General features: G+C 36.2%; 1 protein-coding gene across 1 annotated transcript; it reads right to left on the bottom strand.

Annotated features, from left to right (window-relative positions):
* Positions 1 to 89: 89 nt before the first annotated feature.
* Positions 90 to 4902, bottom strand: LOC149658768 (uncharacterized). Its single transcript, XM_089844392.1, has 3 exons — positions 3727 to 4902; positions 3414 to 3656; positions 90 to 2858 (listed from the first exon to the last, which is right to left on the bottom strand). The coding sequence occupies exons 1-3, from the start codon at positions 3879 to 3881 to the stop codon at positions 1058 to 1060; spliced, it is 2199 nt and encodes a 732-aa protein (XP_089700518.1). The 5' UTR covers positions 3882 to 4902; the 3' UTR covers positions 90 to 1057.
* Positions 4903 to 13811: the final 8909 nt, after the last annotated feature.

Here is a 13811-nt window from a genome sequence, read left to right as displayed (position 1 = left end):
ATGTTTATTTTAACTCACTGTTACAAAAAATGTTTTAATGCCAATTCAGACTTTTGAAAGGCGGATTAATCGGAAGAATAAAAAAATATTGTAATAGCAAAAAAATACGTAAACTCTTTCAAAGTAAGGGGATCTAGAGGAATGAAAAATGGGATGAAGAAACGCTTATCTCCTACTCCCTGGCTCTTTTGCCTATTAAAGTAAAAGTTCGCGTAACATAACATTATATAAAAAGGTCAAACATAACTATTATTATACACGGGTGTGAAGTAATTTAGAAAATTAAAGAAATTTACGGAGATAAACCACGTGTAATTAGAGTTAAATAATAATTTATTTAAAACATCCAAATTAAAAATGAGACGTTTCGAGCCGCGGCTCGTCGTTCAGTCTCTATTATTTAACTCTAATTACACGTGGTTTATCTCCGTAAATTTCTTTAATTTTCTAAATAACATTATATCTTAAAATAAAGGCTTCTTTTTAAATACAAAAAGAAAAGTATAAAAAAACTATCTCTTGTAACAAAATAATTAGCATTTAATTAATCTTAAAAACGAGGTCTACTACGCCGCAATTGGTTTAGTGGGGTCTGCTAAAATCGAACCTCTTATCCCTTACCTCTCTTAGCCTGTGAGAATTCAACCAATCCTGTTGGGGTTAAGTGTTTCGATTTAACTGACGCCACAAAACCAACGGCAGCGTAGTAGTCCTCGTTTTTGAGACTAATTAAAAGCTAATTATTTTTAAATGAGAGATCATTTTTTTATATTTTTCCTTTCATATTTATAATAAAAAGGCCCTTCTTGTAAGGTATAATGGTAGGCTACCTGAACTTTTCCTTTAACATTTGACGAACTAGAGGAGGGTACAATTTTTTTATCCGTCACTGTTAGTGCATGCTGTTCCAGCTTACCAAGAGTTAAAAAGAATGAAACAAATTTTGAATTTATTTATCTTAGAAGAATTTAAATTTTTTGAAATCCAGCAGTGTTGCTAAAAGCAAAGTCCATTCTGTCTTGGAAAGACTCGTAAGTCTCGTGAATTACTGGCAAGCTCAGTTTAAGAGCGCCTCGTGAATTACTGGCAAGCTCAGTTTAAGAGCGCAAGTGCTTGTTGTTGGAACACGGGTGACCTTGTTTTTAGCCTCAGTAGTGTTATTTTCGGGATGAATAAAGCCTATTGACGGACGGGTATCGAAACCTAAAGGTGGAATGCCTTCTGCGCCCGTAGCGAAAACCATGATATCTTTCACAGAGACAGCTGTAAGCTTTTCTTGACAATCCATTAAGTATTCCATAAAGAATTGCATGGCTTTACATTCGCTGTCAAATTTCGATGTGTGGTCATCTGAATATTCGATGTCCGAAAATAAGCTTAGGAAATCATTCGCCGTAATTTCACTGCCATCGAAAACAAATTGGTTTTCAAATGCCTTGGGGTTTTGAAGCATCTTTTCATAAACGCCTAAATTCTTCAAACCGTCAATGAATCGACATCGGGGTTCTGCAGTTGTGGTAAACACGCAAACGTAAAGGAGGTCATTCAAGAAATTTCTCTTACCATCAAGCGTTAAGATGGCTTTCGTTGATCCGGCCAGTAATTTAAGATCAGAAAACCTTTCTGCCAAGTATTGTAACCGCGCCAAATCTGCACATTTATCAATTTCATTAAGCTTTTCTTTTAGGTCAAAATCAGGAACGTCGTCAAGGGTAGGAGTCAGATCTTGTAAGTCTTTCACAAGGGAATCGTACAATAGTTTGCTTAAGCATCTGGGACCTTGGCCTCCATGAACCAAGCATATAGATACAATAAGACCGGCGTAGTAATACAGGTCTTGCTTTCGGGCGGCGCTGTTGGGATTGAGCATCCTTTGAAACTCGGGTCCAGTAAAAACGTGACTCTTCGTAATTTCTTTCATCAATAATCTCATGAATTCGCGAGTTGGTCCGCCAGCATCAATTGTTTCCTGCAAGGTAGTTCCGTCGTCCCTTTTTCGTAAATTGTCTGTAAAACATACGCTCATCTTAAGGTTCGGCTTGTAAGATGGCTTTTTGAAGGCTCTTAAGGCACATTCGAGGAGAGATTTTCTATTGATAGAAATATAAAAAGTCTGATCTTCACTTATGTTTTCAGCGAGCTCCTTTAAAATGGATTTGAGATCATCGCTTTTTTCAGGTAATATGTTTATTGAGGATGTACTGCCAGAATCACTAATTTCGCCAAATTCGCCGGGTACAGTATCTTCGGTTTCGAGGTCATCATTTAGAAATAAATCCAAATAATTTACATAAGCCTCTGATAAGTGTGGAGTTAGGGTGTCTTGAAGACTTATGACTGGCGTTGAGGTATTTTGAAGATAAACGACTGGCGTCGAGGTGGCTTGTGGATTGTTGACTGGCGTTGAGGTGGCTTGTGGATTGTTGACTGGCGTTGAGGTGGCTTGTGGATTGTTGACTGGCGTTGAGGTGGCTTGTGGATTGTTCACTGGCGTTGAGGTGGCTTGTGGATTGTTGACTGGCGTGGATATTGGGTTAAAGGAGGCTTGTGAATTATAGGAGGGGCAAGCACTGCTGGGCTCTATTTCTCGTTTGCTTCTTTTGGCATTGGAAGCTTCTGGTAGTTCCAATTCCAGCCCACTACATAATTCACTTTCGCCGTCAGTTGATAGTTCAGGTAAATCATACATCGTTTCATCAGTTGGCATAGATGATTGTCTTTCAAGTTCCTGGCTTGGCCGGACGTAAATTGGTTTTAGTCTCCAAATATGGTTAATAACCTTTCCGTCGAATGTTGAATTTTCATTTTCCAATTCAGGTGGAACAAGGCTTGTTACTACCGAGTTAAGTAATTGCAATCTAATAATAAAAATGTTGTTATTAATTTAGGTTTAAAAGTTGCATTTTCTTTAAGCATAGCGCGGCTGCAGTGGATCCCCTACAAGTTGACTTTCCTTACGAACTCCAGTTTTGGCTTGGCGAAGCTACAAGCATTTGTGGGCGGGATTTATACGTGCAAGCCAAACCCAGATTTCAGGAGAAAAGTCAACTTGTAGGGGATCCACAGGAGCCGCGCTATGATTTAAATTATTTTAAAGCGACAATTATGAAATTCAGCATCGATAATTTCATTGTTAGTTATATATAAATTAAAAATATTGTCTCTGATATAATATGCCATATATGCCAATGAGCAAAATTTGTTTTTAAAGGCAGTGAAGAATAAAACCAAGCGATGTTTTCTCTAATTCTACTAATTATAAGGCCTATCTGCATAGTGAAACCTCCACAAAATACCTCTGCATCTCCGCACGGTTTAAAATACAATTTACATTCAGATTTCATATATAAAATTAAGGTAGCGTCTAATTTTCAGAACGTCGGTTAAAATACTAGGTACTTCATTTAACTTACTCAGTTCCTTCTTTCAGTTTAGCACTAAAGCAGTTCCTAATCTTCTGCACAACTTCCTTTTCTGTCCATGATTTCCTGAACGTCACCGCTTCTTTTACAAATCCATTTTTAAATAAATACTCCTTCGACTTCTCTCTTGGAACGATCTTAGAAGATGGACCAAGAAGAAGAACGACTGTCTTATTGAAAGCGTCATTACGTGTGCTGCTCAGTTCAAAACCGGCGCTGACTAGAGATGTGTTTCTAAATGAAAGAAAAAGGGATTTATTTAAAAGCGATATACACAAAATTACAATAATTTTAACCTTCTTACTTTTTACTTTGTCGTTTCCGTTTTTGTTTCCCAGACGTTTTAGCATTATACTGATTCGGTTTAAACAAGCGCGATAGTTCCGAAGTTATGTTGCCTCTTTGTCCACTTTCGAAATTGCGAGTCGCGTTAGTATGCAAATCAGTAGGACCCTGCATAGTGCTACAAAATAGCGATAACTGTTCAGTACGATTTGGAACAATCGTGCGCGCGACCGATTGAAAACTATTTCCATTTCAGTAGGATTTGGTCCAGCTAAACGCATAGCTAAAGTCCTCATTATCTCTTCGTTTGAAGCCATCTGTTGAAACGATTCTATGACGTTATTGCCTTCACTACTACCTAAATTAAGCGGATCCTGCCCATTATTGTTACGAGCCATGATGTGAAAATGAAATATTTAACGCTATTTACGAGTGCAAAACTGCAAGTGTACTTTTCGCCGAACAACCGAAATATTTTTAGGCTACCGTGGGAAAAAGGAACGATATTTTTCAGCGCCATCTACTCACTGTAATAAACCGTGGGAACCAAACCTTTTTTCCCGAAGTTTTATGACTGTAGGAATATTGAGCGTGGGAAGGACAACAGTTACACGATTTATTATTGCCATTGAGAATGGACATGACGAAATCTTTTTCTTGTATTAATTCTGATATTATAATTTATTGCAAAATTAACAAATAACATACAGCTTAACAGGAACAAAAGGGAAATAAGGGGTTCGTTTTGTACACTTTCCTTCTCAAACAAGCTTGAGCAGTTTTCCCTTACAACGTAAACTTGAACTTTAGACCAATGTACAGGGTGTTCTGAAATGGGTAGTAGAATAAAAGTACAGTGCGTTCTATGGGCGAATTTCTTGGAAAAAGTGTGTTTAAGTTTTTTCGCCTTAGAACGCAAATTAAAACCTATGAATAGAGCTATCTATTACGATTACGTGTAGAAGTTCCAAAATCAACGCGGTTCAAAAACGAAAAAAATCCATTTAAGAATGCATTTTCTTAGAAAATTATTATTTTATCTTTTTATTTTTTGGGCCTTCAAAACAAAATATCACAAACAAAGCTGATACCATATTAAAGGCATCTTGTATCTGATTAAAAATTTGAAATTGAAGTAGGCCTAGTTCGAACCTGCGTGGAATATTTTGCTGCAAAAATATATCAGTTTTCGACTAATATATATCATATTTCGACTAATATATATCAGATTTCGACTAATATATATCAGATTTCGACTAATATATATATATCAGATTTCGACTAATATATATCAGATTTCGACTAATATATATCAGATTTCGACTAATATATATCAGATTTCGACTAATATATATATCAGATTTCGACTAATATATATATCAGATTTCGACTAATATATATATATATCAGTTTTCGAGTGATATATTCAGTTTTCGACTGATATATATATATATATCAGTTTTCGACTGATATATATATATCAGTTTTCGGCTGATATATATCAAATTTCGACTGATATATATCAAATTTCGACTGATATATATCAAATTTCAACTGATATATATCAGATTTCGACTAATATATATCAGATTTCGACTAATATATATCAGATTTCGACTAATATATATATATCACTCTTCGACTAATATATATATCACTCTTCGACTAATATATATCAGATTTCGACTAATATATATCAGATTTCGACTAATATATATCACATTTCGACTAATATAAATCACATTTCGACTAATATATATATCACATTTCGACTAATATATATATCACATTTCGACTAATATATATCACATTTCGACTAATATATATCACATTTCGACTAATATATATCACATTTCGACTAATATATCACATTTCGACTAATATATATCACATTTCGACCAATATAAATCACATTTCGACTAATATATATCACATTTCGACTAATATATATCACATTTCGACTAATATATATCACATTTCGACTAATATATATCACATTTCGACTAATATATATCACATTTCGACTAATATATATCACATTTCGACTAATATATATCACATTTCGACTAAGATATACCAGTTATTTAGACGAATTTTGTCCGGTTTGGCGCCCCATATGATACGATAGAAAACTAAATCTGCCCCTATCAAAGTATCAATTTTGATAGTTATTTTCGAGAAAAATTTGAATTATAATGATCGATTGAGTTTGATAGCTTAGAAAGTGCACTCGAAGTTGATATGATTCATTGATTCGTTGAAATCTTCTAGAGAAAAATATCGATTCTCAACGTGATCTGGCTACTAACCCCATCTTTTAGAAATCATAAAAAATGATAGGCATTATTCCTTGAGAAATAAATTGATTCTTTGAGTGAGTTTATTTGGCGACATCTGTTTTCTGATTTCATTTTAAAAAATTATGTGCTAATCTTTGATAGGCAATTTTGATAGTTATGAAAATTTCTGGAAAGATAAGTCGTTTTTTGAATGATATCGAAGTTTTTAATATATTTGAACGTTAGCAAGTGTAGGTTTATTCTATAAGAAGATTCTGTACTTGGTGGTCGTTATAACCCTCTCAAACAAATAAATAAAAATAAAATAAACGATGGTTCAACAGTTCAAACTGTGAAGACGGAGCTTCTTGTATATAGAAGCTCCGTGCTGTCACTGATGTGAACGACTACTCGAGGAGGAAGAACGATTCCACGAAATCATCCAAACGTAGAATTAGATAAATTAAAGTGTAGATTTTCTGATTTTTATTACCCACAGTTTTAATTGCAATTTTTGCCTTTAATTATTATTAGTTAACCGTTTATAGTAGATGGTTTAGATTAAATCAAGGGCGAATAATTTGAAAAAGTTTGGATAGTAGCTTTTGAACTATAGACAGTTAAAAGTCAAACTTGAGAAATGAGATTATGGAAATTATATGAATATATGAAAATATTAGAAATTCTACAAAATCAGGAAATATCAGGAATCGATTAAACAGAGTAAAAGTAGGTAGAGCCCAAATCAGTTGATCGAAAACAATCAAATTTAAAGTCCGGAAATTAAATAATCGATTAATTTAGTCGTTCCTAAAGATTTCAATTTGATTTGATAGGCAAAAAATCTATCTAACAATGAGAGCCAATCTAACATATTGAAGGAAGATTTGATAGTTTCACCATCTATGATTTGTTGAGAGGGAAAAAATCTATCTAACAAATAATGCCCGTCTAAAATATAGCTAGAAGAATTGATAGTTTCGCCAAATATGATAGTTTGAGAGGAAAAATATCTATCTAACCAGCAGTGTCAGTCTAAAATATAGTCAGAAGAGTTGATAGTTTCGCTATCTATGATAGTTAGAGAGGAAAAATATCTATCTAACCAGCAATGTCAGTCTAAAATATAGTCAGAAGAGTTGATAGTTCCGCCATCTATGATAGTTTGAGAGGAAAAAAATCTATCTAAGAAGGAGTTCCACTCTAAAATATAGCCAGAAGAATTGATAGTTTCGCCATCTATGATAGTTTGATAGGAAAAAAATCTATCTAAGGAGGAGTGCCCAACTCTGGTCACGAGTCCCAGGGACTTGTTTATTAATTCTTAACTTTGATAAATATTGAAAGGGGACCCGTTTATTAATTCAAGGTTTTCGTCAAATTTCGACTCCTTTCTCATTGCAAGGAGTCTTAATATTATTTCCTAATTATCTCTACTCCTAGTCGTAGTGTCAGGCTAGTACAAATCAGTACAGCGTTGCCAGACGTACGATAATTATAGTACAATGCGATAATTTTAAGAGTTTTTTGTAAGCGTACGATAATTATGACGCTGTACTATATAGTACGCTAAATTCGATAATTCGGCTTCGGCGTACAATAATTGTACGATAATTTAGCGGGAAATCTAACTAATCTGGGCACAAAAGGCTCGCTAGAGGTAGAAATAGGTGACATAGAATGAAATTATTCATGTTTCTTCCAAAAGAATAATACACTTAAGCCCAAAGGCAGGATGTGAGAAACGTTTGGAGACGTTATTTGTCTATCACCTTCAGGGCCCTTGTACCGATTTTAGTGTAATTACAAGGTGAATCAGAACACTTGCATAGGTTTTACCGCTATTTTGGAGGCTTTCGGTGCGCATTATAATTTTGATTGAAAATAGATAATTTTTAGCTTTGGTACGATAATGTAGTCAAAGATGGATAAATAAAATTGTTAAAACAGATTTGGGACCATGTAATTTTATAATTATAAATAATTTTAAAATGGGACCAGCAGTAAAATAAATTGCACAGGGGTAACTGGTCTTGGGGACCAGTTTGAATATTGTTGCTGTCGGGGTCACTGGTCCCGAGGACTAGTTGAAAAAAACCTTATTTCCATGGCTGGAGTACGGCAGCACGCCGTCAAGGCCAGGCTAGGAAATAAGACAGGTTTACAGGTCAAAAACCAGTTTATTAATAGCTTGGACCACTTTTTTTATTCAAAACGCGAGGGTCACTGGTCCCAATGACTAGTTTACTAATTCCTACTTTTATTAAAAATTGATATGGGGACCTCTTTAATTATTTTCAATTTAACATAAATTTCGACTCCAGGAGTCCAGTTGTGTATACAATCCTAAGGCGAGAGAGATTTTTTTAGAAGAGAGAACTACCACAAGTCCTGGGACCAGTAGAAAAATAAATAGGGGAAGGGTCACTGGTCCCGGGACCAGTTTCATATTTAAGTCATCAGGGGTCACTGGTCCGGAGGACTAGTTCAGAAATATACCTTATTTCCAAGCCTGGTCAAGGCGGCGACCACGGGGCACGGGCATCAGACTTAGAAATAAGGATAATTTTTAAACTAGTCCTTGGGACCAGTTACCCCCCTAGTGTCCTAAATAATAAACTGGTCTCCGGAGTGGTCCCAGCCTTTGTTCTCCTATAGATTTGCAATTAATAAACTGGTCCCGAGGACCAGTAACGCCCACTTTTTGAATTAAAAAACTAGTCCAAGCAATTAATAAACTGGTTTTGGACCAGTGGACGTGTGCTATTTCTAAGTCTGACGGGCATTACTTAATTTCCCTTTTGAAACTTTAAATAAATTGCTTCAAAGAGAATCATTCAATTCTAAATCTGAACTTCTCAAGGCGAATGAGCGTTATCAAGGAGCAATAAAAATTGCAGACCTTGATTCTGCAGGAAGGGTCTTTAGCGATTACAGCAAATACTTCTCCCATTTTCATTGCTCCATGGGGGCTAAATGAACTAACTTGGAGGAGATGGTGGGCTGGAGTACAATGTTGGTAGGACATGTGCGGCAATGAAAGTCTCGCAGACTACCTTCCATAGTTGATTAATGCCACTCTTTACGGACTTTTTTAGTGATTGGTATCATGTGGTCCTCTGACCTATTTTAAAAATAATTCACCAGAACGCCGCCCATCTTTCCCTTAAAGCAAATCGCCGGTCCAGTGGATCCCCTACGAGTTTATTTTCCTTACGAACTCCAGTTTTGGCTTGACGAAGGCAGGAGGCATTTGTGGGCGGGATTTACAAGTGCACTTATAAATCCCGGCCTCTAGCCTTCGTGAAGGCAAAAGCGGATTTCAGGACGGAAGTCAACTTGTAGGGTATCCAATGGACCCGCGCTTTGCTTTAAAGTATGAACCTCATTTAGTAAATCTAGATTCATGGTCAATGAATTATTGAATTCACCAAAGACATATTGACAAAACTTTTATTTACTATAAATACACTATAATTTTATTTAAAATCCTTTCTCATACAGCCAACATTTTATGTCATTTAAGTAAGATCCTTTAAACCTGATGAAACCAGCGCATTCATTAACCAGGGTATCAATTTCTTTGTTGTTGTGTTTTGCTTCCAAATATGATCGAATTTCTTTTCCAATTACTGCAAAAACCAAAATGGGTAATTATCCCCTCTAAATTGCCACTTAACAGTAATTATCGTATATTGAAGTTACTAGCCTTCATTATGTCTCCCGATGTCTCCCATTATTAAAGCACAAGAAATTCCCGCTCCAATCCAGGCCAAGAATCCATACGTACGAAGCAGATAGTAAAAACCATCTTCAAAGTCACACCTGATACAGCAGTCATTCCTCTGAAATTTACAGGTGCAATGTGACATTTTTGTGCTATAAGCATACTACTATCTGTTCCACTAATCTATATCTATATAAATAAAAGTCCTGACCAGACTTAGAAATAGCACACGTCCACTGGTCCAAAACCAGTTTATTAATTGCTTGGACTAGTTTTTTAATTCAAAAAGTGGGCGTTACTGGTCCTCGGGACCAGTTTATTAATTGCAAATCTACAGGAGAACAAAGGCTGGGACCACTCCGGAGACCAGATTATTATTTAGGACACTAGGGGGGTCACTGGTCCCAAGGACTAGTTTAAAAATTATCCATATTTCTAAGTCTGGTCCTGACTGACTGATTGACTGAGTGACAGACTGACTGATAATCAAGGCCCAGCCTAAACCGCTTGCCCTAGGCCCAGCCCAAACCGCTTGCCCTAGAAGGGTGAAAATTTTCAGGAACGTTACTGATAAGTAGTAGGCGCGTGCTAAGAAAGGTTTTTCCAATCCGCCGCCATCTTAAAAAATTGCGCCCAGAAATGTAAAAAAAATTTCTCTGCAACAACGTCCGTGCGTTTCAACCGATTTCGCAAATATTTAGTACACTGCTTTCCTTTAACCTATAGACGGGCTGAATGCTCTTTTGGGCTTGATTTGTTGCCATCTTTTAAAATGGCGACAAGAAATTTAAAAACCCTTCTATATGGAATAATGTCCGCGTGAAAAGTAATAAAAAAATGTTCCGACGGGCTGACGGGCACGCCGAGTGCCTCCGCTCCTAGCTGGGGTTCTACAAAAAAATTGCTCATCAGTAAAATCTGCCTATTCTTTGTATCATTTTGATAGAAGTTCTTATTATACGCGAGCGACGCCGCGGGTAACAGCTAGTCTAATATATTCATGCATTAGCTGACCAAATTTGGTATTTCATTACAGTTTTTCTATAGTTCAGTGTTCAATTACCACATTTTCAAAAACTAGGAGTAATAACTTCACAATCTCTTATCGTCACTTTTTCACCAAAACCGAATTTGTAATTTATAAGAAACAAGAAACAAATGCATTCTCGAAAGTTTCCGAGAGCCAAAAATAAGAAAACCAATGAAGAAAAGCATTGGTAAACTGCCATGTTGATCAAATTACAGTTATATATTGAGCTTATAGACATAATCATTCACATAGTAGTAAAGCACGTCGTTAGTATTTGGGTGTGTATTTTCCGCATCTACTATATTGTTTCAAGTAAAATTCTTACATATATAGACTGCAGCACCAAGCAAAAGAACTGGTTTGGTGCCAAGATGTGGCGCTAGGTAACCACCAAAGCGGCGAGACATCCTTGACCCAGCATGGAAAAACCATTGATAAGAACGATATAACTTGGGTCGAACCACGGTTCCACTTTAAAGCGAAGATAAGAAGAAACGTAAGGGTTGATTCCACCGACCGTATAAAAATTGCCTTAACTAAGAGCTAGGATGAAACTTCCACATATCGACATAAGTCCCTTGGTTTTGTAACTGAATGAAATAATTTTCCACTCAGAATAGATATGCGTTTAATGCAATCATTTTAATCATAATGCCAATCTAAGACCTTCAACAAAAAGCAGTGGAAAAATACATTATAATCATTTGAAACGATCAATTATGTTGCTAAATCTCTATTCAAATATTTGGAAATCAATTTTAGCTTAAAATCCTATTGTATCTCAAGTTCCAGAGCTAAACTAGTAACTGGAAAGTTATTACAGTAACAGGAACGAAGACTAATATCTGGAGTTATATGAAAGACTTGCATCAGGGAGGAGAGACGTAAACGGGAGAGTTAGTCTAATGTTAAAGAAGCAGTAATATAAATGGAAGGGGGAAAAAGGGAGGGTGGCAATTTTTATCTCTCTTTCCCTCGATTCTAACTAACGCTCCCGCTCGAGTGGCGTCGGTTACTACACTACCGTCAGCTCCCACTTCCAGTTCAAAGCCAGTTTTTAAATTTGACGCATGCACGCGGACACCGCGGCGAGTGACTGAGACGAGTTAAGCCACAAGGCGAACCAATCCGCCTATTCACATACTCCCTCTCAAGTCTCAGCTCCCTGCTTGCATCAAAAGGTCCAAGCGTTGCCCGTTAGTTTGTCAGGAACATTTTAATTTTAGGCCGCCATTTTAAAAGAGCGCGGCAAGTTGGTCCGCAAAAGGCATAAAGAGCGACTTGGCAGTACTACGTCATGCAACCTCACTTTAGTTTCCACTGAAGCTAAAAACAGATACCAAGATGGGGTCGGAAAAGGGGCTGAAATAGCTTCTACTCTGCGAAAAAAATAAATAAATAACAACCAGAATGGCAACAGGACGGAGCTATGCTCGAATTGCCAAGTTCCAATCGGATATAGCGAACGGGTTTATTGAATGTAGTGAAATCGATTGAGAAGCGTGAGCGTTCTTCTATAAAGGTTTCACACATTTCTTGCAGCCATTTTTCAAGATGACTGCGAATTTCAAAAATATTTCATAGTTCCCATCTACTACTTTGAAGAAACATTTGGGGCTGGGCGTTGATTATCAGTCATTCTGTCAGAACGCTTCCTTTTTCACAATTTTGATAACCTGATGACCACTTTAATCTATAACAAGACGGCCCAAGGGCTCGTAATAGAAGCCATATCGTACGAGTGAATAGCCCCTCTATACCCTACCCTAATGAGTGGATAACCCCTCTATACCTTACCCTAATGAGTGAATAGCGCTATCTTTTTCCATGCTTAATTGATTTACCGTGCAAAAAATCAGATTTAATAGCCCCTCGATTCCTTACTCTAAACAGTGATAAAATTATAACCGTATAAATTTACTTATGCTGTAATTCTAATATTCCGGCGAATCGAAGAACAGATAGTTTTTAGTTATAATCCCCTCGATGAGTTTACATTACAGACTTATGCCCATGCACACTTATCGCATCTTATAAATTTCTAACAAGGACTTATGGCCAGAAACTTTTGAAAGAGAAAGTTTAGTTATAGTGATTACGCATTTTAGTGATTATCCCCTCGAATTACCTTTAGCAATGCTAAAATGATCAAACGCATAACGCTCATTTAACACTATGTTAGCTCTGTCTAAACCCACATTTGAATTAACCGCCAAAACGCTCCAGTCAAACATAACATAGATGACGATAGCTACCGAACGAGAACGAAACACATGAGGAGCGCGGTAGGAAACGGGGAAAATCGTTATCTATTTAATTAGCACATAAATAAAAAGAAAACAAATATAAAAACCCCAAACATACAAATTCATAAGTATCCGACCCCACAGATAAAAATTCAAAAGTATCCGACCCCACAGATTAAGAGGTACCCCACCTCGACATTTTAGAGATAAAAATAAAAACTCGAGGTTTTATCAAGTCTCTATGGTTTAGTAGTAGAATTTCTGTCTACTGCGCCAGCGACCCGGGTTCGATTCCCGGGTCTGACCTGAAAATAGTTTAATTAAAATTAAATCTCTAACCGAGCCAAGTTATCCCTCTACTACTACTACTACTCGGGTCAAACTAAGAGAATATCGTATACTACGATATGGCTAAAAACGGTTTTTCGTTTTTACATATTGTGTTCACGGTTTTGAAAAAAATCAACTGAACTTAAATCCAGGCCCTTAATGCGTGGATAATATTTTAAAGATATCCTTCCGATAGTTTATTTTATAATATTTATTTATACTAATAATAAATATCATTAACTTGGGGAGTAAATGTTCAACACATCAAAAAGTGTAAGACATGAAAAAATATTTTATATAAAAAAACTGACACATAAATATGAAATCTTACCTCTCAATTTGATCTTCACAACGGAAGAGAATATACTCACTTGAATCTCGGGGTTATACTTAAAACGGAATAGTTCTTCCTTGGGAGAGCGGTGCTGAATTTTTTAAAGGTTTACGAAACCGACTGAAAAAATCTCGTGCCTTTTTTTTAATTTTTAATTG

The sequence above is a fragment of the Phalangium opilio genome, unplaced genomic scaffold (genome assembly GCF_054372755.1).
Source record: "Phalangium opilio isolate 3A_F unplaced genomic scaffold, DU_Popi_V2 ptg000075l_1, whole genome shotgun sequence".
NCBI classification, from domain to species: Eukaryota; Metazoa; Arthropoda; class Arachnida; order Opiliones; family Phalangiidae; genus Phalangium; species Phalangium opilio.
The sequence above is the reverse complement of the archived record's forward strand: the minus strand, read 5'-3'. Positions and strand labels throughout refer to the sequence as shown.